Source organism: Vidua macroura, chromosome 8 (assembly GCF_024509145.1).
Source record: "Vidua macroura isolate BioBank_ID:100142 chromosome 8, ASM2450914v1, whole genome shotgun sequence".
Classification (NCBI taxonomy): Eukaryota; Metazoa; Chordata; class Aves; order Passeriformes; family Viduidae; genus Vidua; species Vidua macroura.
In genome coordinates this window covers 21,259,739-21,286,461 of record NC_071578.1, presented here as the reverse complement: position 1 = coordinate 21,286,461, position 26,723 = coordinate 21,259,739, and the positions used below count along the sequence as shown (strand labels likewise).

The window sequence follows — 26,723 nt, the reverse complement described above, 5'->3', positions numbered from 1 at the left end:
ACTCAGTTTTAAAGGCTCACGTGACTGTGGGCTACCGAATCATGCAGCTCATCAGCAGCAGGGGTTCCAAAAATGACAAGATGAATTTTTATACTTTACATCAAACTACAGCAAGCAACAGAAATCTTCCATGTGACACAAGCAAATTAAGCTATAAAATAAATGACAAAGTATAGAGAACATTATCTTGAAGGAGATTTAAAAAAAGAATCTCTGGAGACTAAACCAACCATCCTTGCAGTGTAAGCCCTCTGCTTCCATACACATAAAATCCAGGATTTTGTTGCAAAATGGCAGCAGTCTTTTTAATGTGGCAAGTTAGAGGGAGTAAAGATGACAAAAGAATGAAATCCAATTTTTCTGGCCCATTATTACCAAAAGAGCAGAGAGCATTAGGGGGTTGAAAGATCTGTGGTATTCCATTATTTGAAACATTATGCCAAACAAGGCTATGCAAAATAAGACAAAGGCAGATCAACCATATGTGCGCCCTTTTACAATGAATTTTAGACAAAAAGAACACTTTATATCAGATATTACAAGCTAAGAGCTTTTGAAAAACAAACAAACTATAAAGTTCAATATAAAAACCAGTGTACTGAGAAATTTTGGGAAAGCTGTTTTCTCATCAGAGGTTTTGGTAATGAAAAAATTTTATGGCAATTACAAAGCCAAATGAGTCATTAATAATAATCCTTAACATCTGGGAAGAACTGGGTAGTTTATTATAATATATTCTCAAACATTTGTGGCAATAAACATTACACAGAAGATGAACTCACAATGTTTCACAGGATTTCTAAAAGCTTTTCATTGTTTTTAAACAAGAGATTTTAATTTGGGAACCTCTTTTACACCTGCTCTAAAATTTCTTACAAATTTGTCATAGCAGGCAAATATTAACTCCCACTAATTTGCACAAGGCTTATTTTTGAACCATCATCCATTCCAAGGCAGTCATCATTTCTGAGTATTGCTAGGCAAACTTATCAGTGAAGGTAAACAGAACTCCAAGCAAATAACACTCTTGTAGAATTTACAGCTAACATTTTATGCATTTCATCAAAATTCCATATTTAGCTATAGCTTTTCAGCTTGAAAGGACTGTAAACACAGTCCTAGATTTGGCCCATAATCTGATTGTTGTGTAAGATTTTGCCTAATTCATAATGCAATTTTTTCAGTTTATTGAGGTCATAGTAAGTATTTAATCTTATTTCATATAAAATAATTAATGCACATAAGCAAAACAAAAGAGTACACACAAAGTAACTGATATTTCTTTTTATTTAGCTGTGGGCTATTGCTGCCCTTCTGGTACAGATGAGTCACTCTGCAACACTAATTTTTTGCCAGTGGCCACATCAACAAACCAAAGTTCTTATTATCTTGATCCCTGTTTTCTTGCTGTACTAAAACCAGAAATTTATTTCCACTAGACATTTTGAATTGGCAAAACCAAAACCACAACCACACAATAATATTAAGGTTTTTTGGGTTTGTTTTTCTTGTTTTAAAAGTCTTCCAACTACCAGTGGAAGCAATTTCCAGGAATTCCATGTGAAGATATGTATTTTCCATTATTTTTAAACCTAGCCTATTGTTAAATTAAAAACTTACCTGAATTGTAACAAGAGGACAAGACTGTTGTAAAACTGATACAATATTAAATAGTGTCTAGTTACAATAAAATGTCAGTAACTACTTTTAACATTATAATATGTTAAATATGTTAAAATATGTTAAAGTGCTAATAAGATTGGGAAGACAAAATGATGAGCTTAAGATTTTTTGGAAAAAACCCCTCTTACTATAACAATACTGCCTAATTATTGTTAGGAGAAGGAAAAAAATCACTTTCCAAATTGCAACTGATTCATCAGTTACATATGCACAAATATATTTATGAGTAAAAATAGAGCAAGCAAGGGCAATGTCTAAGGTTTCTCCATTCTAACCTAACTGGGCTGTGAGGAGAATAGGAAGAAATGTGGACATACTTTTCCTTCCTGGCAAATATCACTCAGCACCAAAATATCCTGCATTCTGTCCAAAGGCCTGAACAATTCCTCCATAAGAGTAAACAGGAGGCAAGGATGACTCTGAAAGCAGCTCAAATATATATTGACTGTGATTGAATTATAGCTTTTTAGGTATTATGACCATTTATAGCCTACAGCTAAGAAAATGGAATTAATGTCCTGGCTAACATGCTGGGTATTGTCTTCTACATGTAAAAGTCTAAATTCATCCCGGAATTTTCTACTCACTTAGATGTTATTACATTGTACCATCAGAATTAAAACATTTGCCTTCAAGGCAGATGTTAATTGTTGAGTTGCTTTTTAATTGGCAACACAAGTTTAAAACAATTATAGCTTACCAAAATCTATTTTCAAATCTAAAACCAATAGGTCAGTGTGGAAAACACATTAAATGCTCTACCATGGTTCACTAACGTGTAAGCTGTATTCTACTATATTAACATTATCACAGTATTTCTGAAAATAAACCATTAAAGCACATATATCATTTTTAGAGAAAGACACTACATTATAACATGCCCAGGAGAATTTTTTTCCCCAACATCTAAAGATTCATACTTTTCTTTTTAACCTCTGATGCTTTTGTCTTACTTTTCATTATTGTTTCCATTTCAGTTCTCCCACTAGGTCAAAAAGCAAGAATGAGAGATGCAAGCCATGAATCTTTTGAACTTAAAAGCTGCAATAGTAAATTATCAGTTCAAAGTCCTTCCTAGTCCAGTATTGCATCCCAACAGCAGCCACACGTGGATGTCTAGACAAGACTAAAACAAGAGAAGCACATACAATACTCTGGCATCTGCCAACTATTTTCAACAGAGATGATTTCCTACACAGATCTGCAGCTGCAGAAGGACAGGAGTACTCTTTCCTGTCAGATCAGTGGTGACACAACTGCTAGTGATATGTGAATCAGCAGACACAATCAGATTATCTATTAATTTGTAAACAAATCTCCACAATGCTATCAATCTCCGGTTACTCTGTTAAAATCTAGGTATAATTCTAAAGTGGTTTTGCTGCTGTGCCCTTCTCCTCCAACTATGACGTCACTTTATCAACAGAGCAGTCAATAATCCCATGTTTTTAGAACAAAATTGAAAGTAACTTTCTTACAGATGAGATCAATTAAACCTAGTGCTGTAAAAAACCCCAACAAGACAACTGTTAAGCCAGTAATTCTACATTCTATAAAATAGGATATTTGGTTGGGGAGCATGACTGAAGTTTAATATAAAATTGATATGGTAGAGTGACTGAATAAAGCAGAGAATATGCCTCCAATTACAGGGGGGTTTAATACTCTTTTGTGATATCTATCTACTAAATCATAATATTGGATGATTTTCTGTTGTTACTTTTACCACTGTACAACACTTGGTACCAACTCTGCAATTGGGCAGATTACTATAATGACATTTTTACTCAAAAGAAAAGAAAGATGACACATGCTTTCAATTTCACTAACATAATTTTATCATCATACTGATAAAACTAAGTACTTATTAAATTCATATTTTGAAGGTCTGTAGGCTTTGTAATAGAAAGAAATTAAATGTTTTCAAGATAATTAGAATCTGATTATTTTATTTAATGTATTTACCATGCTAATGTTCAAACATTTGACTCTGCTGCAATACAAATTTCACAATATTCCATAGTCTAAAAAATTTTAATGTTTTGTGCTCCTCTTCCATGAACTACATTTTCTACTTCTGCTGTTACTGTGAAATGCATTAAAGGCAGGTCACATGATTTCCCTCATGTCAACAAATGATGGCTCAATTAGGCAGATAAGAATCTACAGTCCTCAGCAGAAACTCTCTTCTGCCCATTCTCAGCAGTATAAAGAAGCACTCAGGGACAGCACTGGTTCTGGGGAATGAATACTTACTATCCTTTATGTACACACTCATTGAAAATTTCTCTCTTTCTTCAGCGAAAATTGGATCCTTCTTATTGTTGAAAATTTTCCATCACTTATAGTTTGTAATTTTTTTCTACGTTCAGTTGTAATTCATGATTAAAATAAAGAAAATAATGAGGAATTTAAATTTTAGTACATGGCTCTATTAATTCTAAGTCGGAATTTCTCCTCTTGGAAACAACCTATCTTAATAACTAAACAAATAAAAGGTATTTTGCTTTGACTACAGTCCTCAGAGGACAGGGAAATTAATATTTAAGGAACAAAGTTCATTCTTACCTTACTTTGCTGTGATCAATGACAATATGCACAGCTATAAATGCCAGTATTGTCCTGGGTGCCCTCTGTAGATGACAAGGTTGTCTCTGCTTCGTTCCAATTACTCACACAATCTTCCATATCCACTACCTGCCACTGTTTTGCTGAATTTCTTTATTTTAACCCTACTGTGAAGAGAAATCTATGAAAAATACTGTGGTTTCTCACGTCAGGTTACGCAGAGAGCAAGACAGAGTATTCAGTACCACCTTCTTTCTCCCATTTCTTACATTTGCCTCATTCTTTCAGATTTTATGACTCTTTATAATGCTTAGCCTTTACTTTTCACAAAACACCTCAATGTTGTTCAGCACCAATTATACTCCATATGGTCTTAAAAAGACATGTTCAGAGGCATATGCTGAGGCATATTTCATGATAAATACTGTTAACTGCTGTTTCCCACCATTTTCAAATATGCAGGAAAGCATTGTTATATTGCATCTGGCAATACCATAGTTGGAAAAACTATTAGGAGCAGTGGCATTCTGCGAAACAGCTTCTGTAACTTCAGCATAAAAAGTGGTAACAAGGCACATCTTCTCATCTTCAAGGGTGAGAATTGTTAGCCATGTACTAACCATGGGAAATCTTCTGACTTCAGAAGAGCTTTGCAGTATTTATGGACCATGAGGTCTGAGTATTCATAGTGAATACTCACCAGGTGTTTGTGGCCAGGTGTTTATTAAATTATTTTGTTCAAGCAGCTAAATTATTTAGAAACATGAAAAAAAATACATTATCCTTAACCAACACAGTCCTGCCAATAGAAACATGGTGCAAGTATGATTGGGAAGGTGAGAGCACTTCTGCTGGGGCAGCAGCTGTTATAAAGTGCCTCCATATTAGGGTACTTTTGCCAGAAAGAAGTGTAAATCCCCAGGATGGTTTTCCACAGCAGCTGCATCAGCAAAATCCTTCTATTATGGAAAAATTCTAAGGGCCTTTAACTTTTGTTTAAGTCAAACATTTGCAAGGATTAGTACTGGTATTTTTATCTTGTTCATATTGCTAAAATGATGTTTTACCTGCTACCACGATGGTCTGTATATTCCTTAGAAAGTGTCTCACATCCACTCTTCCAAATTAAAACAATTCTTCAAAACTAGCACTTATTACTTATTCAGAGAATGTAGTATTACCTTGAGCATTCTACCCTTAATTAAATGAAAGAGAAAAGAAAAAAGAAGGATCTTCTCTCTTTTGACCAAACCAGACAGTCTGAAGCACATTTACCAAGGTGACCTGGTGCACTGCTGATTGAAGAGCAGCCTGACCAGAAGGATTAAAGCCACACCACAAAAACTTCTCAGTTGCTCCTTTCAAATGAACTTCCAGAGCCTGCTTTTGGGATCAGTCAACTCCTGTTTCAAATAAACCTGATAACAAAGAAAACTGGCAGGACTCAGCCTTTCTGCCTCCTAAAGGGCCAAATAATTTATCACAAAGTTGAAAAAAGCCCAATCTGCAAGGTGGACTATTTATGTGTTTAATACATTATCACTGAAAATCCATGCAGAAGCATTTTTGCAATATTAGGTTTCTTTACTAGTTTTTTTACTCCAAGTACACAATTACTAAGGACAATGTAGCACAAAAATTTTCTTGACACAGACTTTTAGGATATTGATTAGCTATGCTGTAAAAACATCTTTACTTTCTAAAACGGTAATTGATTCTTGCAGAATCAAAAAGTAGCCTGCAGGTTCCTATCCTGTTATTTCAAAGCACCTGTAGTCTACAGTGAAGATCAATGCCCCTCAGTACAGTTTAAGTTTTGGGATAAGAAGCAGCATATTTGAATCCCCTTGCATTATGTGCATGCATATTTTAACATTCTATAATTTTACTGCAAGTTACTGGCTTTGAAATATCATGCCCAAATGATATTTGATATGCCCAAGTTAACACTTCAATGTTCATTTCAAAGCAAATCATTCATCATAACCATTTCCAAAAAAAAAAAAAAAAAAATAAAGTATTTAAACAACTACACTGTCCTTATTATGCAAAGAAATAATAAATGAAACTGTAATTTTCACTTCAGACCAAGTAGTGAGCTATCATAAATAGCTTAGCTCTAAAGTTATGCACAGTCTTTGCTGTTAAAGAAATAAACTTTCGTCATGTAAATCAGAGCACAGTTGCTGCAGAATTTGTATGTCTTTTTAATGTAAAAGTTGATGACATAGATACAATACATTTTTCAGAGTTATGTAGACTATGACATTTCCTCATGTTAATGAGATCAAGCTCTTTAGAAGAAAGAAGGAACCTCACATTTCAACCAACCACTTAGAGTGGTGACTATGAATTTATGATAAATTTTGGTAGGCAGCAACCAAAACAAACAAGTTTAACTCAAACTAGAAAAATGCACAAATTTCAAGTTTTTGTCTTTAGAGCAGTCTTAAATTAACAATTCTTTTAAAAGTTATCAGAGAAGTACTGGAACAAAAATTAATACGAGATGGAACCAATATTGTTTCAGAGCTTCTAATGCCTTGATTTGATGATGCTTTAGTTTTGAGATTTTGCTCTAAGAAAGTTGACATGGTAACAGACAAAATTCATATGCTCTCATAAGGAGAGCATCAAATAAAGTCTGACATGCAAGAGAAGCTACAGTAAAATTTTCCATTCCAACTGACTCACCTCACCACTTAGAGTGTGAAGTCTTCCCTTTTTAATTTACATTTAAATAAGTGTGTTAAGTCTGCCCAGACTTTACATAGGACTTGAGACACAGTGTCCCTAAAGGCAGAGGCACCTGGGAGCAGAGGTCTCTGCAGTGAGCTGTGGGTGGCACAGCAGGTCCCTGTCCCTTGTGAACACCAATTCTCAGCACTCCTCAGCCTGCTGCTAAGCCTGATTCAGTCTTTGCAGACAAGTAGCTTACAACCAAGAGAATGATTTAGTATTTCAACAGATTTACATATTCTATTAATGAAATAAAAGCATGCCCTTCCCCTTCTTCTCCCCACCCCGCCCCCCCCACTTTAAAAAGCAATATACTTTTAAAAGGGTAATGCAATCACAACCATTATGTCAATGAAAATTACATGCTGGGTTTATCTCTGTAGGTATCTGACAAATACAAAGCGTGCACAACATCTTTGGAGTAATAATGATGTTTTATCATTTTAATTACAAACACTTTGAAAAAAATCCCTAAAGTGTACCAATTGGGGTGGTCTGAATTAACAGTAGCTTGATAGCCCAAGGGTAGCAAAAATAGATTGAGCTACCAAATTTCATAGTAGTTATAGCAGCTGTCTTCTTGCCTCAGGGAACCTGGGTATTTAACAAAGCAGACAGCTTGGCATTGGCATCTGATTAGTGATGTGGGTTTTGTTGGACAGAATACGCACAGTTCTATTGTTTCACTGTTTGGTTCGGAATTCAGAGAGCTATGGAATCATTTAGTTTTTACAGTTAGCTTCTGTGTATTCACTTGCAGGTATTGTAAAAGGTTATTTTCTCACTTATCACTTGCTCCAAGTAGGCAATATTGTCTTGAAACGAGCAATGAAACATGACAGGATTTAAATGTCAGGGTCAGTTGCTTTCCCATTTCTGTGCCAAAATTTTGTTGAACCAACTGTGTAAGTTTTTCTAATTGGGCAGAAAAGTGAATAAGGTGAAATCCTGTTCTCCCCTTATCACAGAATTATTTGGAATTTAATATAATTGTAAAACATCATTTATTTTAGCCTAACTTTATAAGGGAAAATTTCTCTTCACAAAAGAAGTCTCAGAGGTAAAATCCAACTATTGGGGCTTCTGGGAGAGGGGACTGATTTTTATTTTTCTAATCCCACAGTAGCCTGACAGTTTGGGTAACTACTGGGGTAAGAAAATCTCTAGTTCAAACCTAATCTGCTTAATAGTAAAAAAATCTCAGTTAACATACTTTATCTAAAAAGGTTTGATCTTGGGACATAACCTTAGCACACACAACAATATTACTCCAAGGTTTATGTTTGAACTTCATACAGCCAAAAAGACCCCCCACGTGGCTCCTCTCTCTTTCATTCTTTAAGTATACATCACAAATTATTGGGGCTTGTTGGCAGAGTTCAAATCACTGAACTCATTGCAAATAGTCTACTTCAGCTAGAAGTACATTCTTTTACTCTATCAAATCCATCTGAGGTAATAAGACTTGATGTTTTATTCAACAGAGCTGAGGAAAATTGTTGCACAATAGGTTAATTCAAAATGGCAGCATAGAAAATGCATCTGTCAGTGGGGATCAAATTACAGGGCAAGCTCCTCTCAATGCTTAGAAAAACAAGTCTGCAGTTCTACAGATTATGTGCATGTGTGTGTTTAAAGGGGTGGGAAAGGAGCTAAATATCTGAGCTAACCTCCAATTAAAGTCAATCATAAAAACAGCCAATTTAATGAGCACGGATTTCTTTGGGTAATTATAACACCAACCACTTTTTTTCCCCCCTCTTTTAAATCTGTAATTCTGCCTTCTTTTTATTGCTTGCTTTGTCATTAATCGCCTCAGGAACTTGATTTCCTAGCAACAGACTCTGCCACCAAACATTTGGCTCCTTTTCAACATTTTCTTTGTGAAAAATGGCACTGCTATTGCCGCCTGGCTGTTGCAGCTAGACTGGCTGTGTAAGTGTTCTAATAAGGCATTCTTCTAAAAAAACCACACAAAAATCACATGATAAAAGGAGCGATGACTGAACTTCACTAATTACTGTGCTGAAGAAACATATCTGCAATTTAAAGGCTACTGGGGTAGGAGGAGAACGACTGAAAAAGAAATATGTATGTTCTTCATCTTAAAAAATACAGTTAATAGCAGAGGTGAACATTTAGAACTAAATATTTTTACAATGTTAGACTGATTGTCTTTAATTTTATCCTACAGAAACAGGACGTACAACCTTCATTAAAAGCTGATGACGTATTTTTCTATATCAAGTACAAAGCATTCACTTCTAAGAATGACATCATGAAGACCAAATTTCACAACAAAAAATAAGAAAAAGGTTTCTCATTCATTTTTTCACGTAAGTTACTTGGGAAAACACAAACAAGATAGTTTATGCATGAGAAGTTATACCTGAAATGGTAGTATAATGCACTCCCTAAATATGTCACAGGATGACACAACATGTGGCTGGTTTAGACACAGCATTTTTTGCATTTTAATCAAAGAAATAAAGCTGTGGATTTCTGTATTTATGAGAGAGAAAGGCTCCTTTCCCCATATTTGTTTTGGAAGCCAGTAAATGGCAGATTTACTTCCTGGTTAGATACAGAGTGTACCATCTCTCCACAACAAATGCATCCCACTTCAGCAATGACATCCAGAAAACACAATGCCTCAAGACAGTGGGTTTCAGTAAGGGGATGTTATCCCAGGCCACCAAAACAGGCCACAACTAACTGTTGCTAGCTGCACCTTCTTCTCTCTGGCTGACATACTCAGTAATGTGTTTTCCTGGCCATAAAACCTATTCGTCATTGTGAGAAACAGTTTTGCATGTCAAATGGCATAACACACTGGTGCCAGAGCATTATGGCAAAAGTTATCAATGGGGAAAACACTATTGCGAAGTTATTCAAACAAATGTCCTTTTTAAGGGATATTTTGCTTCCTGCCAGTATCTTGTTTCCTGTGATGCACACACAGACCTAGCACATTTCAAAGGAAAAAGCCTATCACAGTCCATTGTAAGTTATCATGCTCATCATAGCAGTAAATTACAATAAAAATGCATTCACTGATAAGTCTCTAAAAGGAAGAGACAGCACAAAAGAAATTTCATTTATACTTACATTGTTGTAATAATCAGCATTTTTTCTCAAGTAGAATAGCCAAACCCCATGTAAAATACTGTAGAATGTTATTGAAGCTTTGCTACTCATTGCTGACATCAAGCTTATGTTTTGACAGACTCATGTTGAAACCAGATAATTCCTCCATCAAGCCCACTACACTACCACAGTATCTCTCTGCTTAGACAAGCACTTAGGCATTAAAAGAGAATAAATATAAAAATACCCCAGTGTTTGTTGAAACAGACCAGGGTGGTTGGAGTTTTAAAAATTTCTCCAGCAGACAGGTGTGCTGCATTGGGTTCATTATGATTTGCTGTAATAAATGACATTTCCTCCTGGAAACTTGGCTAAGCCCAGAATTCCTGGTCTTTATCAGAACTGTCATTATCATCAAAATAAACTACACTTGATATTAACTCTGTAAGCACAGAAGATGCTGAATGTAACTCAACTGTGGGCTAACAAATCTAAGCAGCATTAGAACATTTTATACTCGATGTGGTACAACTGAAGGGCATCATCATTAAGAAACTTCAAGTACTGGCTATGCAGAAGTAGGAGAAGATAATAGTTTAAACTTTTACAGATTCTGAAATAACAACAGCGAAATAACAAAGATTTGTTTGGGTTTTGGAAACCACTTTACTGATCCATTCTAAGCTAAGACGCACATTACCACAGATTGAGAACACAACTGCAGTCAACACTGCCATTTCAGATGCTTAGTAAAGGAAAGAAAAAGAAACCAAACAAAAAAACCCAACTGAAGCGCAGAAGGAACTTTCAAGAAGAAATACATTACTTCAACACAAAGAAAATACGAGCATCAAATGCCAGTGTTCCATCCACCTCATAATCACCAACTGCAAACATTGAACAAATGCAGGTGTTGGACAGAAGGACAAATTGAGTAAAACTAAATAACTGGCTGAAATAAGGATGGCTAACTGGAACAGGAGAAAACACATATCTGGGAAGCCACCACATTTGTAAACAATCACGTTCACATACAGGGAGAAAGTTAAAATTCAGCTGCCTGTATGAGCAAGCTGTATGTATTAATTGATACAGTTAAGATTTCACAAGGTTATGTGCAGTTTTTAATGAAGGAAAGCATTTTCTCCTTTTCCATTTTCTTCCCATTATGGAAGACCAAATGCAAAATTTCTTACTTATATACAGTAACACAGAGTTACCCATTGGAGTCAATTGACTAAAATTCTCCTCAATTTTTTTCTGCTGTTCTAAGTAGCTCTTATCAACATTTTTTTTTAAACCAAAATCACTGACAATAAAAATATCTTTGCATTTCAGGCCTTTGTAAACTACAAAAATTACCAGCTATATACTGCAAGTTGCATTAATAATGTCAAAATGTTTGTGTGTAATGTTAAAGAAGCTGAACACCAGCAACTCCCACAGACGCCTTTTAAAATAAGACAAGGTGCACAAATACGGAGTTTTATCACCCAAATTTGTAAGATGCAACCCTGACATTTACAATTTCTAAAATGCAAGTCCTGACAACAAGCAGAAAGTCACAGAATGAAAAAATACAAACAAACAAAAAATTAATTTGCCTGTTCCTCCCCCAAATTTACAATTAGTTTCATGTTGTGTCCCACTCACAGCTCCAGAGACTGAATGACAGTGTTTAGTGCTATTGTGACTCTCAATGTATTCTGAAATAAGGGAAATGTCTGAGGAAGAGACATCTTCTAGCCTCAGTAGGAACCAAATAAAATTCCTCACAGTAATTCTAATCAGACACCAGCAGCACAGCTAGCTGATGCACAGCAAAATGATTATGACAGAATGGAAGATACTATGTCAGTGGTATAAATTACAGCAAGTATAGGAATTGTATCTGGAGAAGGGAAAGAAATTGCAGAGTTTGACAGTACATGCAGCCTATCTTAAATGACACAAAATAGAGTAATTTTAAAGGATTAAAATACACCTTCAAAGTTTACCATCTTTAAGAAAGAAAGCTGGGGCAGCCTCTGTATTTTGCTTCTATCTGTGATTTACTGGGTCCTATTCTCCACTAGTCTTTCTCTAATTTGTCTGCTGGATCTGATTACCAGATGGCTAAAATAAATGTATTGTGTTCATTCATGGTAACAGAAGTTGTTTTTAAGGGCTCTGTCACGGCTTCACTATCTTTTCCTTTGTACCTACTCCTCCCTCTGTGAATTGATTAGATTTCAGAGCTAAGTTTCATGTGAGGGTCATTCTGCTGAATGCTGCATTGAAAAGCATATTATCTATTCTAGGAAGCACATATAGATGACCACGGGATATCAGAGACCTGTCCTAAAGCAACAACTGCCCAGTTCTGCCTAGAAAATAAATTGTTTGATCATCTCAGGACATGGATTTCCAGACTAAGTATCTGTCACTGACATACACTTTAATGCAATCCCAGAAATAGGTGACAGCTAGATAGAAAGAAGGAAATGAAAAGCAACATATGCACAGTGCAAAGTCAAGGAAGGTAAGAATAAAGTGAAGACAGACAACAGCAGACAAATTAATGACTCAGAGCTACCCTCTACCTCAGGAGTGGTAATTGCTCACTACATGGTTTCATTTAATCTGGTAATCACTACAAACCCAAAAATAAAGAAGCTAAATAAAAGAAAAGGGCATGAGCACACTGTAGCATGAAGAACCATGGATGGTTCTACACTGTCTCCTCTCCTTCAGTAATGTTACATATGCAATCTGTAATCTGAAGTGATAATACTGTCCTAGAAATCTGAGTTGATCCCATCCTTGAGTGCTTTTGCTATACATGTGAACAAGGTTCTTCACTCAAAACACCTCCTATAAATCATATACTTCACTAATCTGAGTTTCACATTGTAAATATATAAAACCATTTATTAGCACTTCAATGTTATTTTTCTATCCATTATCACATGCACATCTTGGGGTTTCTTTTCAGTTTAGTACAATAATTCTGTCTCCTAGACAAAGTTTGGATATTGTAGAATTGGCATCCAAGAAAAACAGCTTTTAATATATACAAGAATCAGTGTAGTGAATCACCTAGTCAAAATTTTAAGTGATCAAACTGACTGAACACAGAAGAGTGACTTCAGAACTAAAACATGAGGAAGGCTTTATCTTAAAAAATACAAACCTGTTTAGCACATCATGTAATATTTCACAGTTTTCCTGAAGCATCTCCACTAAGTTTAAGTTTTCCAAATTGTACATAGGAAGCTTCATTAGGAATGATATACAGGCATTGGGAAATTTAAAAAAAAAAACAACCCCAAATTTAGTGCAGTAAAACTTTTGGGGATATTTGTCGTTCTTCTTTACTTAAACTATACTCTTAGCCTTTCAAAATTTTTCAGTCAACAGCAGTAAATTCCCAAGCATGGTATTTGGAAAATAAAGAACTCGGAACACATGAATAAAACAGCAATAAAAAATTAGTAGACAATACACCTACATATATTTTAACTACAGCACAAACATATGGTCATAACAGCGGGAGGTGTTTTCTTTGTACACTGAGAAGGTTGTAAGTATTTTTTGACAGTTATAAAGGGGCAGTCTTGGCCATACACAAGAATCAATAACAACCATGTAAAGCCTACAGCACTGCACACTAACTGGCTGTAGGAGACATTAACACCATCTAAAAGAAGTAACTGTATTTTCAATGAACTTGTAACTCCTGGATAATCAAGTTTTTACACTTCTTGCCAGCTGCTCCCATATAGCTCAGGTAGCAGAATGGAAACAGTTGTCATACAGAATCCATATATTACACGCATGTTATGAGGTTTTAATCTGTCATAGATGTTCTACGTTGGTAAATTTTGATCAGTCATATCAACTTGAGAGCAAGGTGAAAACAAATTCACCACTGCTATTTAGGCAAGACATAATCTACACAAATACATTTATCTGGATTGGTTCATTCTGGATGGTAAAAAAAAGAATACTAATTGTGAATCTACTAATGCCCCATCCTCAAACCCCTCAAACTCCTCTTTATTCCAGAAGAATCATTAAAATCAGTTTGCCCCACCACCCACATTTAAGAGATTTGTCAAACTCATTGTTTCTGAAATATTGAGTTATAAGGTGCCACAGTAATTACTATGGAATAAATAGCAATTAAGATTGTTCACACAAATAAGCTCAAACTGTTTGCAGTGAATAATTATGCTAATAGTGTTTTTCTACATAATTTGTGCATCCTTCACAACGATTTACTAGAAAATGTGAAATGTAAATTTGATGCATTACTACAAAAGCTCCGAAAATATGTTTAGCTCTTATGATTTTTTCCCATCAATTTAAGTGAACATACAACTAAAACATACTTCTGCATTTGTACATCTGATTTTGAAGAAATCAAACTGTGCTGAAATTGAAGCAGTCATTTTCTTTCCCCATCTTCCTATAAAATCATTCAAAAGCACATACAACAGACATACTACTCATTGCTTAAACTTCAGGATACTGTAACACAAACTTTAGCAATTTGAAAGAGGCTGAACTTACTGCTATATAATAAACTTTGGCCTTTTCCACCAGCTTCCAGTTCTTCTCCAAATCAAGATGCTTTTCCTTCTTATAGCAATTAGCAGCAGCAAGGTTAGCTACAAGAGACCTGAAAGTGATTGAAGAACAAGTATTAGACCCTCTGTAAACAACAGTACTGCCAATTTCTCACAATGAACACAATTTCACAAAGATCCTACAGAACATAAAAGCAATTAACAAAGAGCACCACAAGCCACACATACTTTATTTGACCATTTCCTGAAAAGTAAATAATATATTTAAATAATAGATTAAATATAATTTAAATATTATATTAAATAATGTATCTTAAATCCAGCTACATAGTTTAGGTAACTGATGACTATTATATTCTTCTTCGTTTGCTTTGAATCAACCTTAGTTTCATTCTGTGATCAACTCCCTCCACATGCTTTAGCATCTGCAGATTTTCATTAAAACTCCTCTAATATCTAACACCTAAAAAAAAGCAGTTACTCCAGTTTATCTTCTGAAAACTATTTTCCCTCACTAGAAGAAAAAGGTTGATGGATATGTAAGTCTTGCCATTTTAATTTTCCAATGAATAGTTATATTATTTTAAAAGGGGTTTCTTTTGGGTTTTTTTTTCCCCCCCATTAGGCTCACATTTTCCTTTAGCAAATAAAAAAGGGTCAGGTTCCTACTTTTAGATGATGAACTGTTAAAAAAAACTTTGGCTTAGCTGTGGATTACTGGAACACTACCAAAAACTCATTTGTACTTCCTTCTTTCCTAACAAGTTATAACACAAGCTGTGGGACACAACTTCCATTACCAAGAACAAAAATACTTGTATCACATTGCCTCTGTTACATGCAAGATTCATTCTATTTTAAATCATCTTCTTCACCCACTCCACTCAGCCTTACGAAACACACAAAACGTACACACGTACTCCTCAAAAGAGGTCATAACAAGACCTCTACTTCTCCACTCTGGCTACCATGACCAAATTCTTCTATACAATTGCATTATGAGAATGTTTAATAACATGCAATATTTAGAGAAAGGGCACTGGGAAACAGATTATTTCCATGCTAGCATACAGAGCTTTAAATATAATTTTCAAAATTTAATAGTCAATGGATGCCCTTTTAACATTAACACATCAACTTTAGATCAACTTTATCTGAATATATCAAAATTACTATTCTCTGTCATTTCATCCCATGAGCAGATTTGGGGCTTATCTCTTTAATTCTAAAATCTAAATACAATGAAAACTAATGTACATTTGGAAAAGAGAAAAAAGAAAAAAATGAGAAAAATTTATGAACAAATATACCAAGGCTGTGTAGCATTACAAGTAACAGGGCAACAAGTTTCATTCTTCATGATTATTACCATTTCAATGACAAGAAATTCAGTGGAGAACCAAGTGAATCCAAGAAAGACATGTGCATAACCATGGCAATTTTCTGTAAATCAAACTTTAAAAGGAAATTAAATCTTTCAGTTTTGGCAAACCGTAATATCCATCAAGGACATAGTTTGAAAAAAAAAAATCTTGTCTGTCTACGTATGTTGCTAAGTGAAAAGCAATTATGTTCCAGAAAACTGAGCAAAGACTTTCTATATGTTTCCTTTCACTTACCACATGCCCCTGAAACTGTAAACCTAGCTCTGTGTGGCTACATCCAACTGTAGAGATGCTCTGCACATATGGGTAATAAAAGATTGCTACACTGACGACAAAGCACTGAACTTTTCCAAATTAAAACTGTAAGTCTGACAGCACTAAGTTCAACATGTGGGGCACAGACTAGGTAGATATTTTTTCAATGAAATACAGTAATTGGAGACAGCCAGAGTGCTTCAATTGAAACAGCTTAATGGAGACACTGTGCATGTGGTTATTTCTAAGCAGAACACACAAATCAAAGTCATAGACTATGACAGAGCGTAGGTATTACTTTAGAGTTTAATCATGTGCTAGGATTTTCTTGAAAAGCTCTGAGAAAAGAAAGCATATTAGTATTGCTAAACTAGAGAATTCAGGATGGTAATCATGCATCAGATCAGAACCCTTTCCTGCAAAAAGCTAGACAGAGTTAGCAGAAGCAAGAAACATTTAACTCAGGGCATCTGGAACATAAATATATACAGTCACTTCCTAGGAAAACCAGGAGTGCTACTAGTCAGGTACTCCAAAAGAGACAAGAGAGTTGAAGAAGGAAGTTAGCACATATCTGAGCTGGGACAAGCGATAAATCAATAAATAGTGTTATCAACTAGGGCAAAGTTGAAGTGATTCTTACCAATATAGAAAATGCTAAAAACCAAAAAACAATCAGAGGGTAATTAAAGATTGAGAATAAACTTCTCTCACAGGATGGACAATTGCACAATAAAGTCTTTAGCAGCAACCATCAGCTATTTTTTCTTCTCCCAAGGAGCATGAACTCCCTGCTGCTCTTAAGCATCGATTGAGACGAAGCCCCTGTCTAGTCCTTGAGCAAATATTTGATATTAAGAAAAAAGAGTGGTTTATGTTATCAAACCAAAAATACTGCTTATTAAGTCAAAGAAGTATTTGCAGACATTCTTATGAACAAATTTACCTAATCTTTTAAATTCCATTGAGATGCACATGGTTTTCTTAAATTCATATTGTGTGCCTATCGACAGCCTTGATGTCAGTTTCCCATCATGTTATCTAGAAAATGGTGTTTGCTACAGCATGTATACACAGACACTATGTGACTGAAGACAGAGAGATTCACACAGCAAAAACATCTTTATTGCTTTTCTTCTCTCTGAAAAACTGAATATGGATCTTGGAGATGAAGGGGGAAGTCCGTAGACATAATTAGTGTCAAAACTCCAGATGAAGATGAATGAACTTCCTTCCCCAACAGAGTATGTACATTCATTCCAGAGAGTAAGACATTATGCACAACATTAAATTGGGAGGGACAGGTTGACAAGCTGGAGGACAGGGCTGTCTGTCATTCAGTGGATATGCAACAGCCTGAAGAACTGGGCTGGCAGAAAGCTTCAAGGTAAATGCAAAGTCATGCAATTATACACAACAATATAGGCTGAATATTGACAGGATCTCACACAGTTTTCCAGAGAAGGACCTGGAGATGCTGGTGAACCAGGCTTGGAACATGAGTCAGCAGTACATGACACAGAGAAGGTAAATCACACCCAGGTGTATATGAGCAAACATGCAGACAGGAGGACAAAGGAAGTTATATATCCAGAAAGGAGAAGAACCTCTGTCTCTACAGCTTATCTGGAGTTCTGTATCCAGCTTTGAGTTTTCCATTACAAGACACTAACATAGAGCAGTGAGTCCAGCAGTGGCCATCAATATTATTAGGAGGTTGGAACACTTAAATGCAGAAAGGCTTTGGGTGAACCTTAAGAACAGGTACCTAAGGGGAGACCTTACTGCATTCTTCAAATGTCTAATGAAAGTTTGCAGAGCAGATGGAACCAGACTATTCTTGAACACAAGAAAGAACAGACAAGCTGGAAGGAATACTGCAACTGAATACCATCAAAATAATTTCTCCCATGAAGAATGATCAAACATTTGAACAGTTTGCCCAGAAAACCTGTGCAACCTCTATCCTTTCTGATATTCAAAACCCAGCTGGACATGGTCATGAAAAACCTGATCTACCTTTGAAGTTGCTCCTGCCTTCTGCAGGGGTTTCTCTCAGATGTCTGCTCTAATTAACACTGTTCTAGAGTTCTACAAGTTATACGGAAAACACTTCCTCCTCTGTCTCTCATTTCAATTCATGCTGCTGTCTACCACATTTTCTAACTCTACCCAGAACATTCACCAACTTCTCTGAAATTATGGTGTGGACTTTAATTAGGGGACTCCTATCTCACCTTAATAAATTCTACTAACTCCTGATACTGCTTTGAAAGGAAAAGAGCAGGTCCTCAGGACCAATGGCATTGAAAGCCACAGAGGGAAACCAAAAAGGATAACGACAGATATTTTTATCTTATTCTGAGCCAAAAAGAAAATATTCTTCAGGGTAACGGATATAAGTTTCATTATTGATTCAGTATGTAGCATCAGAAAATCTAAATGCTGTCAGAAATCAGGGAGGACTGATGTGTGCCAGTAACGTCTCAAAATTAAGGCTAACCTAATTGGCTGGCTTTGAAATCTCTAAACAAATTGTCAGAGGGTAATCAGCAAAGAAGTAGAATACAAGTTCAAGAGTTCTGAGCAGAGTATGAAAAAAGAAAGCAAAGGGCCACGGTCAATAAAAATTAATAGCAAAAAAGTAGCAAATAAAAACAAAAAAGACAAATTCATAAGATTCTAAAATGTAGACAAACAGAATTACAGGTACTAGGAGAATTTCTCAACAAGTGCAACAAAAAAAAACAAAAAGCTTTTTTCTTGTATAAAATGAAATTAACCCTTTCAATCCGGCTGTATGCTGACAGCTATCAGCATACAGCTAAACTCAGTGTCTCGCTAAACTCAGGGCCACCTGAGGTATATTTCTCACTTGCCAATCAAGTATAAGCCTAATGTACCAATCAGCTTGCACACAGGCTGCATAAACATACTTGTTAACCAGCTGTTGTCTCCCACATATTTTCTCTCTCCACAGCAAGTGGAAGCTGTCAAGTTCAGGAAGAAGTAGTATATTATTATCTCACACTTTCTGGCCATAATATAACTGCTATTCTCTGAAAGTATATTAACACTGCCCAGCCCAGAACTATGGCCTAGGCAGTCCTGTGTTGTCTCAAACCAGTGATAACACTTTATCATTCAAATCACAATTTTTCAAGGCTGGATACTCCAAGCAAATTAGGCTACATTCACTGGGCCAACTGCATTTGTATCTTCAGAAAATATCAAAAGCCCCTGACCTGTTATCACTAGTGATGCAGGCAGCACAGGTTCCTGTTGGTTCTTCACTCTGCTCATAATAATGGGCATCCACATGAGCTTCCTCAGCCTTCTTCTTCAAAATCTCTCCAAATTTATCTTTGCCAATGCACCCGAAGAAAGTTGCAGCTTTGTGAGGTTTCTGAATCATCCACTGCAGATTGGCAGGAGAAAAAAAAAAAAAACCACAAAACAATGTTAATATACCTGGTATATTATTTTTGCCGTTTTTCCTCTCCACTCACCATATTGAACTCCATGCCTATATTTTGACTTAAAGAACACTTGCATGCCTGAAGTAAAAAACATCTTGTACAACAAAAGAGGAAAGGGCAGCAAAGAAAACAAAATTCACCCTTAATGATTCCACTGAGCCTGTAACACCTAATGTAAAACCTAAATAAATGTAGCTCATTATAAATAAAGTACATTTGTATGTTTTTACAAGGTATACAAAAAGAAGTTTCCTTGCTCAAAGGAGTTGCCCCTACACTTATATTTAATCAAGCAACATATGGTATCTTCAAAGAAAAATTGTGGAAAATACAAAAGAAAAAAAGGAAAAAGAGCCCACAAAACCACCCTAAACAAATAAAATAAATACATAAATAAATAAAAAGAATAAATTTTATAAAAATAAAAGAGCACATAAGAAAAACAAGACATTTGAGAAACGTAAGCAACATTATGCAACATTCATAATATATATAAAAGCTAAGTGGTACTCAAAATAATAATTTGTATCTACCATTAAATTGCATGCAAAAAGGAAATGCTCTCTCTTTACACTGTTAAACCACACATGAAAGTATCTAATCTCCACCTTTACTAAGAGCAGCTCTGTCAGTTGAATTGTAAAGAAAGAGAGCAGATGCACAATGTTGCTAAGGCACCAGGTTATTTCATAAAGCTCCCCTTTAACAAATGTATCATTCAGCTGTAAACGTAACTCCATTTTGTGCTAAGTTAAAAAACAGCAGTTATCAGCAATGTGAAATCAAGAGTGAATCAAAAAAATAAATATGAAGGAACAATCATAGGCCCTACTCTGCTGGTGGTGAGTCAGCCAACTGAAGTCATTATAATTCATTCTAATTACAGTCAGCAAGCTTATCCATTCAATCTATAGTATGAATTAAAGGCTACAGCAATTTTCTGCTATACTAAAACCCTACTTATAATTGTTTCCTAATCAAGATTTAAATAAATGATAATGTCTCCATTACAAAGCTGCATTAGTGCTAGCTGTGGGTTGTAGAAAGGTCAAGTAACTAAGTTGCAAATACAGACTTAGTCTCTTTATTACTACCAGCTCCACAGGGAAGAGCAAGAGAGAGAAAAAAAATAAACTTTTAGTCATGTAAAGTCTTTATAAATAAGACAACGGTGGACAAAAGTTGCAAGGTCTCTTTCTTGGAGCAATTTTGAATAAAGTTTAAGGAGAAAAAAGATTTTATCATCCGATGGTGGCAGCATTAAATCTCTCATTTGTGAAATGCATACACTCTGCTTATCCATTCCATACCACTCTAATATAAATTAAAAAAAAACCCTAATAAGAGAATACATTTCATACAAGGATATCAATTTTATCCTTGTATTTGACACCTTTGGACATACATAACATGCGTTTCCACAGTGTTCATTTAGGATGTCTCAGGAACAACAATCCTTTATATTTGGAGATATGATTAAGTGGAATAGATAATTTAAGAAGATGAAAACTGCTGTGACCAACTGTAAGCAAATATAGAACAAATTTCTGCATGGGTAAGAACAGAAACACCTGCAGGCTTGTGCCCAATGCAAGCACACTTTACTGTCACAAATGACAAGAATTAATGGAGATCGCTATGAATAACATTTATCAAAGAATCAAACCCAAAAAAATCTTTTAAAAAAGTAAGACTTCAAACTGCACCTTAGGCTTACAACATTTTATCATATGATATATACTTTATATATAAGTCTGACAACATTTATAGCAGTAGTAACTAATATTTCATATAGATCTCTGAAAAAAAAAAATTAATTTAAATATCACAAGTTTTGGCTATTGGCACCAGCTCAGTTTGAACTCAGATGTGATACATGCCATATATAAGCTGTTACAATCCTGATTTTAAATTTAAGTCAAGTTATACTTGAGAATCAAAAGTCACGATCCAGACCTTCCTGAGATGAATCTCTGTATGTGGTGCAGACTACTTCAGCAGCTCGACTCATATTCATGATTATTTAAAATACAGGTATTATATAGTGAGAGGATATTCCCACTGTATAGGTATTATTTTCATTTGAGTATATGAGTTAAGCAACACTGAGGAAGATGGGAAAGCACTTCAGCAGTGTTTCTGCAAAGACCCTCTCATCACAGATCCCCAGTTACCAACAGTCCTTCGAATGATCTGCTCTCATTCCCACAATAATGGTGGTGAGGCGCTGTCAGCAGCAGAACTCGTCTGATTCTCCTCTCCTCAGCTACAAGGCTGCATATTAGTAACCGTAAAAGCAGACATCACATTACAGATTTGATGAATCTGAATGATAGAAATATCTCTGTGGTACACCACTGAAGTTCCACCTCATGGAATGAGCCACAGAAGGCATCTTTTGCATATATGTGAAAAAAACAAGAGAGGCTCTTCAAGGCAGGTACTTGGGGATTTCTTTTTTAATTTGACCCAGAACTGGATTTTAAGTTTAAATAACCTGATATGAAAACACAGACTTCTCTGGGCTATTTCACACATTGTTGTTATTAGTGACTCTTTGGCTAAAACATTCTAAATGGGAATGGGAGTCAGTCATCATGAGATGTTTATCACTGTGAAGCAGCCATGCAGCATTACAGCCAGTATCATATGCAGGACCATAACAAACTGCACACATTAACGCCAGGTATATGGTTATAGAGATTGAAAATTAGTTTTATGGATTTATGTGAAATAGAAGATTTAATTGAATGAAAAAGACTCTAGACAGAAACAGAAAATGACCCAGCTCAGCGGGAATCAGCATAATGAGTTAATTATCCAGGGTTTGGCTAGGCAGAGGCAGCTACTAACAAACTGTATTGACAGTCTGGTCAGGAGAGGTTGGCACCTGGCCACACCATGAATCCTCACCAGCACCCAAGGGAATTTGAGGCTGCTAATGGACCAAAGACAGAAGTGTCAAAAGCAGGAACATATAATGAAAGAACACGACAGCCTCAGGAGTGGGATACCACAAACGAAACTCAGGGAGTGGTTTATGAAATCTAATATGTTTCTCTGCTCTAAAGTTTTCTTCTGTCAATGCAGCTTGGGCATCAGGTACACACAAGGACAGGTCCTGACCTTTTCAGTTAGCATAAACATCTGTGACAGAGGAAAGAGCACAGGAAATAGAATACCTTTCAGACGTTCTCTTGAGTTAAACAGATTGCATTTTCCTCATATTTTTGTTGTATGCACTCTGATGAATGCCAAGAAAACTTTAATTTCAATTATTTTTTTTTATATTTATGCCTTGCCTTTAGCACAATCCTGTCTTAAAATTCAGCTGATTTCAAAATAAGCATAATCCAATATTAGGTTACCATATCCCTACAGACACATTATTTCTTATGATCAAATACCGAGGCCAGTACTTGCAACAGAAGTCAGCACCCTGGCTACTCCAAGACACACTAGAGGGTGACAAATACTTCTCTCCTTAGTTTCATGAGGTTAACTTGGGTTCACAGTAGCAGGACTATCTGTTCATGTAGTTTTTGATGATCAGAGTTGAAGAAGATGAACTCTCTGGCCAAGCTTTAGCTATCAGAGAAGCGTAAGAACCTTTGTGTTCCAGGGAGTGCGTGGTAATTGCAGAGAACAGCACCATCTTTTCTTTCAAGACACTGAGATGCCAAGAAAACTTGGTAACAAGAAAAGCTTCTGAAAAATTGTGACTTTGTGAGACTGCCTGGAGTCTCTGGAACTATGTCCCACTCTTTTAAATCCTCAGACTCAAAGTTGTGGTACACCGATTTCCCACTTTTGTCTGATGAGAAAACGGCTTTTGGAAACAACCCTTCTCCCAAGTTACAGAAGCACTCCTAGAAGCATTTCTAACACTAGAAATTACTTGACTTTTGAGAACCAATACCCCTCCACACCCCCCCCCCCCAAAAAAAAAAAGGAAAAAGCCCCTTATATTATGTGAAAGAAAATCAGTGGCCTTATACAATTAGAGAAAGGGAAAGTTCTTAACTTTGAATTTCCCAGGCTTACTCTATTTATCTTGAGAATGCCATGCTTCTGCCACAGGAGCAGCATCCAGCATCCCCTATCGTAACACTTGATCTGCATTCAAAGCTTTTCTCTGCTGTTTCTGCAAAGTTCACTGTAGAGGAGGACCCTACCAATTTACCTCACTGTCTTCAGTTGCAAAGACACTTCCCTTACAAAATGAGTTTTCTTCTGCTGGGTCTCAGCACACATTACCATAAGACTTAAAAAAAGAAACATCCTACAGATGAATCTTAGAGCAGCTTTATAGCCTTCTGTCGATAACAAAGATCCTTTAGAAATTACTTCATTTTACTCCAACTCTCTGCTTTGCTTTAAGTGTCACCATTAACTGGACAACACTGATAACTGGAACAAGGAGGCTGATGAAGACACTCACAACCACATTGTTCTCTGCCTGAGTTGCTGAATTAATTTTTTAAGTGGCAGCTAGTAGTGCATTTCCACATCTGTCAGTCATCTTAAACTAACAACGCCAAAGCATCCAAAGCTTTGCTTAGACTGACATACCTTCTCTGCACATAGGAGTTTTCAGCTGTGGACTTGAATCCCAAATGCCTAGGAACTGACAACACAACAGGAAGCATTATGCCCCTTCACAGTGAAGGATCTTCAAAACTCATTAACACTGAATACAGACATCTGAAGTGCATCTGAAGTACGTTATTTGAAGCTGGACTCTTCTCTGCATGACCTGTCAAATCTGATCTTATTTTAAATTGCAGTTCACAGAGGAGAGGACTCCAAGGACCTAAAATTAGCTAAGATTTAACATGCCTGCTAAAATCTAAACTAAATAATGTGAGCAACTACTCATGAAGTGTAAATCAAAACAGGAATGGAGTATCCCTTATTTTTATATTCTAGATTTTAGAATGAGTCCATATATTTTTCAAAAGGTTTTACCTGCCTGATGTGCCCCTCACCAATTATGTCCCTGTTATGTCCAACCACCAAGATATATATACAGTCCATTAAATCCCTGTCCATTAAAACCCCTTTGAAATACTTTTAGGAATATTCTAGATGTTAAAGTAAATCACAACTCATCTTAGATGGCCATATAAAATGAGAACACATGGGATCAAAAATCAAATAATTTATCTTAAAAACTCAAAAGCCTGATAATACACAAAACAATGCTAAAAAAAGAGTGTCACTGTTCCAAGTGAGCTCACTTATTTGTTGTGTATGATATGATACACCTAGGGCTCAAAAGGAATGCAAGTCTGTTACCATTACACATTTAATTAAAATCCCTACTGTGGTGAGGTAACCCCAGCCAGCAGCTAAGCCTCCACCCAGCAACTCTCTCAATCCTCCCACTTTAAGGGATAAAGGAGAGAATGAGAAGTGCAACAATGAGAAAAAAACACAAGGCTCAAGAAGAAATAATGCAAATACAATCAATGCCCAGGCATTGTTTGAGGCCATTGCTACTTGGAAAAACACGCCCTCCCTTCCAGTTTTATTGCTGGCCATATTCTATGTGGCCTGGTTTATCACCTTGGTCAGCTGTCCTGACTGTGTCCCTTCAAAACCTCTTTCCCTCTACACAGTCTACTTGCTGGGGGCAGCAGAGTGAAAAAACCAGAGAAGACCTTGATGCTGTGCAAGAACTGTTCAGCAATAGCTAAAACATTGCTGTGTTAAATAACACTGTTTTGGTGACAAACCTAAAACACAGAACCATATGGGCTGCTATGAAAAATTAACTTCATCCCAAGCAGACCCAGTATACCTAACTCCAGAATCACTCTTACGAGACAACAGCAGCAAGACCTTGGAAAACAGATGAGTTACTACACTTTGTTCCAATACCTTTGCAAATTTCTTCCTTTCTCTTATTTTCATTGATGGATTTTTAAACATTGCGAAGCTATTATCACATAGTGGCCATATAAGAAAAAAAATGGGAAAAGGAAAAAATAAGTTTATCTTTATAAAAACAGGCTTGTGAAAAGGAGCCCCATGTCCTGTACAGTAATTCTTCCACCATTAGCTGAAGCTGCCAAATCTTGCATGAGGAAATGATATTGTTAAAATGCATGACAACACCCTCAAGCAACTTCCAGTCAAATTAGATAAAAGTGATAACATTTTTTTAAAGGAAATGACTATTTAAAGCCTTGCACTGAGACCAATATCTAAATCTTTTCAGTATTTGGCTCAACATGTGCAATACAAATCCCTGCACAGGAACATCTATTAGTTTTAACATGGTGCCACAAAGTGCCTCTTGCTACAGCTTTTCAAATTAAGATGCCTATCAAAATATTAATCATTCAGGAGCAGAACTTCATTCACTTCTACATTTACAAACAAATTTAACAAATTGTCCCTTAAAAAAAATTTCTATAATCCAAATAACTATCTTCAGTGCTGCTATTCTTCTGTATTCCATTTCCTATTTATCACTGCTCTTCATCTGCTTGTTCACAGTTTTATTTTTAGTCTTGTTTGTAAGCTTCTTGCTGTACAAGGAAATACAAGCATATTTTCTGTAATTAAAGATGTAGTAGCCATATTCCAAAGTTTCAATGTGACCAAAAGCAAGTGCTCTTTTTTACTGCACCCTTTAAATAACACTTAATTCCAACATACCTTACTCCATCACACTCTTATGCTGTATTTATAATGTTACAGTTCTGCCTCAAATACCTGAAGTGCTGTAGCCTCTCCTCTGAAGGTCAGTTTATGTTATCTGAGGCCAAAGGCAGAATGTCTCCTGCAAGGCCTTACAAGGAACACAACTGAGACACAGCTGGCCTTGTGTCCTATTCCCATTTGAAGGGCAGAACCTGAGACAACAACCACTTCCCCACTGCCTGATCTGATGTGTCACTCCCTGTCCTCAAACTTTGGGCATTCCCTTCCCAAAACCAGGTAAAAGA

At 36.0% G+C, this 26,723-nt stretch overlaps 1 protein-coding gene across 2 annotated transcripts in view; it reads right to left on the bottom strand.

The window, feature by feature from the left end:
* Nucleotides 1-26,723, bottom strand: part of ADK (adenosine kinase) — a 271,769-nt gene that overhangs the window by 129,254 nt on the left and 115,792 nt on the right. For both annotated transcript variants that reach the window (XM_053984208.1, XM_053984209.1), the window contains exons 5-6: nucleotides 19,534-19,706; nucleotides 14,632-14,740 (exon numbers count right to left, since the gene is read on the bottom strand). In XM_053984208.1, coding sequence (XP_053840183.1) covers nucleotides 14,632-14,740; nucleotides 19,534-19,706 — 282 coding nt within the window. The remainder of the gene's footprint in view (nucleotides 1-14,631; nucleotides 14,741-19,533; nucleotides 19,707-26,723) is intronic.